Raw genomic sequence first — 5,684 nt, 5'->3', positions numbered from 1 at the left:
AGAAGAAGAAGAAGAAGAAGAAGAAGAAGAAGAAGAAGAAGAAGAAGAAGAAGAGGAGGAAAGGTTTATTTATATATGTAGGTGTTCTATCTGCATGTACATGTGCACAACAGAAGAAGGCAGTGGATCCATGGGTCTACCCTTATAGACAGCTGTGAGCTGTCGTATGGGTGCTAGGAATGGAACTCAGGACCTCTGGAAGAACAGCGTAACAGCAGTGTAAGTGCTCTTAACTGCTGAGCTACCTCTCCAGCCCTTTAATTCAAAGAAACTTCCTCCCACAGCTTAGCAAATACCTTAACTAGGTATTTCATAAATAGTTAACCAGCATGGAGGGAACACATTCCTCTGAACTACAAGTCCCAGGGATTCATGTTCCTCAAAGATATCTAAAACCCATCATAGCCTAACCCTTTGCAAAAGTAATTTTATTTTATTTTACTTTTTTTGGTTTGGTTTTTCGAGACAGGGTTTCTCTGTGTAGCCCTGGCTGTCCTGGAACTTACTCTGTAGACCAGGCTAGCCTCGAACTCTCGAACTCTCAAACTCAGAAATCCGCCTGCCTCTGCCTCCCAAGTGCTGAGATTAAAGGCGTGCGCCAACACCGCCAGGCTCAAAAGTAATTTTAAATTAGCAAAATACATGAATCTATGGTTATCAGCACAGCTTGTACTTTGGAGATAGTTAAGTAACCATATGTTCTCTTCATGGTATAGCGCTGTACAGTCATATTCTTGGTGGATCTTATGAGCAGCAGCTATGGGTTTAATGTCTATTTTTTAAATCACTAAGGTTCAAGCACCCTGTAGCATATTTGAAGAGAGGAAACATCTGTCAGAAGTGCTCACTGTGACAAATATAGAGGGAAGCGACAATGTATGCTGCTTTTGCTTATTTAATACCATACATTAATTTTAATTGAACAGTGAAGGCATTTGTTCAGAATCAGCCTTTAAATAAAAAATAGTTTAGACCTAATCTTTAATTAAAGCATACTTTGATAATATCAAGTTCAGTCTGAGGGTCAAAAACAACGTCAATAAGTCTGACTTTTCCCTCCCTGCAGGGAAAGTAGGCTTGTATAAATATACACATGTAGACTGCATGCATTTATAAGAGACAGGGAAAACATTCCCCTGTCTTCGGACAGCTGTTGCTTTGCGGTGCTCCAATTTGCGTGCAGGCACAACTCCCAATGTGCAGAGCCCTCAAGGAGTGTGCAACAGATTGTTGCTTTTGGAACATGTACTGCTTTCAAGTCTGCAGGCTCCTCACCTTGAATGTTAAATATAGCTCGTAAAAATACATTATGGATATCACCTCACTTTCACCTTTAAAATAGTTAAGGGAAAGAGTTGCTTCAATACATTTTCTTAGAAACTGAAAATAATCTGATTTTTGTGTTTGTATTCAAATGGTGTGTGTGCATGTTCAGATGGTGTGTGTCTTTGTGTTCAGATGGTGTGTGTGTTTGTGTTCAGATGGTGTGAGTGTTTGTGTTCAGATGGTGTGTGTGTATATATGTTCAGATGGTGTATGTTTGTGTTTAGATGGTATGTGCTTGTGTTTAGATGGTATGTGCTTGTGATCAGATGGTGTGTGTGAGAGTGTGTGTGTTTGTGTGCACCTATGCACATTCGTACACACTGGGTCTTAAACACACGATACTAGACAAATATGCTCTACCACTGATTCAACACTCCAAGCCAATTTTAAGGACGTTTTGTAAAAGCAAAAAATATATTTCCTTTCTTCTTTTTAATGATTTTCTTATTTTAAATTATTTTATGTGCATTGATGTTTTGTCTGCATGTGTTTGTACAAGGGTATGGGATCCCCTAGAACTGAAGTGACAGACAGCTGTTGAGCTGCCGTGTGCGTGCTGGGAATTGAACTCAGGTCTTTTGGAAGGAGACAATGCTCTTAACTGCTGAGCCATCTCTCCAACCCTTCCAGACTGAACTATTAATATGTTGTCTTTTGTACCTTACCAATCTTCTGATTTTAATCTCACCATCCTTCAGGATTTTTGTTTTGCTTTGACATTAACTTACTAAATGTTGCATGGCTGCATTCATAGGTGAAAGTGCTGAGCCATTCGTTAGCCTTCTGTCTTGTATGTGTGGTATATTTCAATTGAGAATGAAAATTAAATGCATGAATTGTGATACAGAAGCAAAGATGGAAACTAACTCATTCGAACAAATAAGATTCTCTCTCCAAATTACTAAAAAGCATCAGGCACACCCTAAGAAAACTTTTGTCAAGCACTTGAGGAAGTTGTATAATATATTCGGTCACCTTTTATTAAAAAGAGACATAACTAATGTTGCTATCCAATCAGACTTAAACCAAGACAATATTTGGCATGCTTTCAGAGAAAAGGTTTCCTGAGGAAATAGTAAACATTAGAACTTTGCCTAACATTTTTTTCTAAAGCTAAAACTGAAAACTCTGAATTGAACACATTCAGTTTCACATGGTGGCGGGAGTGTCTCACTCCTGTTCTGCTAGCCTTATTTCAAGCAGTTCATACTTGCAGCAGAGGTGGTTTCTACTTTAAGCGCTGTCCTTCACTCAGAGATTGGTAAGGATAGAGAGGAGAGCGGGCCCTGCTGTCTCAGTAGTGTGCTCCTAACGATCTGGATGCTGCACGTGGATAGGGTGTGCTGTGTCAGGTCACTGTGGAGCCAGTTACTACATGGTCATGAATAAAGTTCAGCAACTTCACCTCCTGAGGCCATGTTTATTCGCCTGGTTTGTTGTTTAATTCACCTTGTGACATATAAGCAGTACTTGTGGAAATCCTTGGCAAAGAAACAAAATCTTAAAAAACAAAAACAAACCCAAAACAAAACAACAGCAAATAGAGCTGTCGAGTTTATAGGGCATTGTCTGTCTTTAAGAGACTGTTGGGGTAGTGTGGAAGGCTCTGGTTCTGCAGGTCGTGTGTGAATGGCAAAGCATATTTTCATACAGCTCCCATGTTACTGTGAATGGAGAAGAAGCTAAAACAAAAACTAGGATTCCTTTTGCAGTCTTCCTCTCCTCCTCCAACAAGCACAGACCTACCAACTCTAGATCTGCACCACATCAGTCCTGAGCTGCCCTCCGGCAGGGCAGGGGTAGGACTGGCTCCCAGTGCCTTCACAGGGCTTCTTCTGCTGGGCTTGGCTAGAGATTATCAAGTCATGACTGGCAGACAAGACCCTGAAATGAACATCACATGTCAGACTTGCCTGTCCTTCAGCAGGCAGTTCGGGAAAGATGAGTATAATTCCAATGTACATCCACTAGCTCTGATTACTTTCTCAGTGAAATATGTATTAGCTTTCATTATAGTGATGAACTCTATTGTAAGAATGACTGGGAGGCCAGCAGAGTAATCATTGGATTGCTGTAAGAGCAAAGGAAGGGCTCGGCTGCAGCTCAGAGGTAGAGTGCTTGTCTAGCATGACTGAGGATCTTGGTTCAATCTCAATACTTCTCAGAAGGGGGAAAGGAGGGAGATTAAACAAATAAAAGAGAAACTGTACATAACCGGGGAAAAGGTTGAAATAAAATGTATAGAATGTGTTAACATCTATCAACATTATATATTATACATTAGCATGCCAACATTATACATCAGTTGTGGCAGATCTGCTCCTCACATAGCTTGTAAAATACTTGAGATTAGGATTGTCTTATGTGAATTTATTTAAAAAAGACAGGACCTCTTGGTTCAGGTTGGTCTTGAAGTTGCTGTTTAGCTGGTGACAACTGAGAACACCTCATCATCCTGCTTCAATCTCAAGAGATCTGGGATGTTAACTGGCCGTATCCCAGCCACTACTTGTTTGGATTTCTATGTTGTATTGTTTAATGCATGGGAAATATGTATTTTAGAATAAGTGAGGTTATTTCCTGGATTGGTGTAAGTTTGTATAGAAACAATGTAATTTTTTTTAAAAACAAAACTGGCCAGGCGGTGGTGGTGCACGCCTTTAATCCCAGCACTCGGGAGGCTGAGGCAGGCAGATTTCTGAGTTCGAGGCCAGCCTGGTCTACAGAGTGAGTTCCAGGACAGCCAGGGCTACACAGAGAAACCCTGTCTCAAAAAATCAAACCAAACCAAACCAAACCAAACCAAACCAAACAAAACTGTTTTATCATTAGGAAGTTTATAACAGATTTATACAAAGCTGAAATGAGTTTAGAATCAAAATTAGACTGGAGACTCAAACCTTTTTTTTTGGATCATAAGCCCCTTTGGGAGTGAATGAAGCTTCCAGTGTCTCCAGAGAGAGCGGGCTCAGAACTTTTGTCCTGGGGCAGAGGAGAGAACAGTCTACACACTCTCTGTGCTCCTCCTTTCCACTGCCATCTGCCACTCCCTATTCCTTCCACCGTCACTAGAGCTCATCACCCCGAGGCCTCACTTTCCTTTGAGATGGTGCCTTTCCCCTGAAGATTCAAACATCTTTATCTACATCTTTAGGGACTTTTCTGCCCTTACCTTTCCCTCCCTGAGTGCATCTAGTCAAACTCCCAACTTTTCCAGAACCATCCCCACCTCCGCAGTTTTATGAGTGTTTGTGGTGACCAACACTAAAGTGTGTGTGTGTGTGTGTGTGTGTGTGTGTGAAAAGGACAGAAGGCAGATAGCTAGGAAGACCCCTCTCTTCATCTGTGTTGACAGTTGGGTATCCCACTCCCCTGAAAAAGACAAACCATACAAACATTTGAAGAGACCTACCCTATGTCTTCAGTAATTGTAGTTTTATCTTCTTGGGAACATTTTGAAGATGCATTTCCATGTACAAGATACCTCTGTACATCAGAGAAAAAGACTACTTTTGGCTTACCCACCTGTGGGTAATAAACAGGAACTATGTGATGTATTGTTTCAAAGTTACCTGTAGCATACAAAGAATTAAAAGCATCCTGCTTTGAAACTAATTACTAGATTATCAAATGGTATACATTAGTATCTTAAATTATATGTTATAGAATGGAATTTTAAAAAGACAAATCCACAGTAAAATCAACAATAAATTAATACCCCAAATAAAACATCACAGACTCTTATACATAAAAACCACACAAGAAAAAAAAAACACACAGAAGAAAATTTATAGTTAATTCTTATAGAGAAAATGAACATGCTAGCATTAATATAAGCAACTGACTTAAACTTTGCTCTTCTAAATTTATTTTCAAAGTATAACTTTTACAGCATGAACTAGCCATGTGTAATTGTTGGGATATGTTCATACTTTTACTTGAGCAATTATTCTCTATTATTTATGGTTTCCAGCTGTGATGTCCCTTTTAGTGGGGAAGACCTTGTTTACCTTCAAGGTCTATAAAAGTAACTTTTATTTGCCTGATGTAACCATGATCTCAGAAGCTTACTACTGAATAAGCTCACCCTTTCTCTTTCTGAACTCTGTCTGGCTCAACTCAGTTGTTCTGGCTCAGATTCCTTTCCAAGCTGACTGATTCAAACTGACTTCTCTTGGCTTCTGACTGAATTGTTCTGCTTGGCCTTAAACTAACTCTGGCAATCTGTAATAATCTTCTGGCTCCTTCTCATTCTCTGGCTCCTTTTGTCTTCAACCTGTCTCTGTAGAACTGTCCTGGTAAACCTGCGTGTCTCTCTCTCTCTCTCTCTCTCTCTCTCTCTCTCTCTCTCTCTCTCT

General features: G+C 40.0%; 1 protein-coding gene across 1 annotated transcript in view; it reads right to left on the bottom strand.

The window, feature by feature from the left end:
- The window catches only part of Ppp1r42 (protein phosphatase 1 regulatory subunit 42), a 47,557-nt gene that overhangs the window by 3,917 nt on the left and 37,956 nt on the right, over nucleotides 1–5,684 (bottom strand). The window contains exon 7 of the mRNA XM_028768997.1: nucleotides 4,739–4,937. Coding sequence (XP_028624830.1) covers nucleotides 4,739–4,937 — 199 coding nt within the window. The remainder of the gene's footprint in view (nucleotides 1–4,738; nucleotides 4,938–5,684) is intronic.

Source organism: Grammomys surdaster, unplaced genomic scaffold (assembly GCF_004785775.1).
Source record: "Grammomys surdaster isolate TR1022 unplaced genomic scaffold, NIH_TR_1.0 64, whole genome shotgun sequence".
NCBI lineage: Eukaryota > Metazoa > Chordata > Mammalia > Rodentia > Muridae > Grammomys > Grammomys surdaster.
This window is presented reverse-complemented; position numbering and strand designations above follow the sequence as displayed.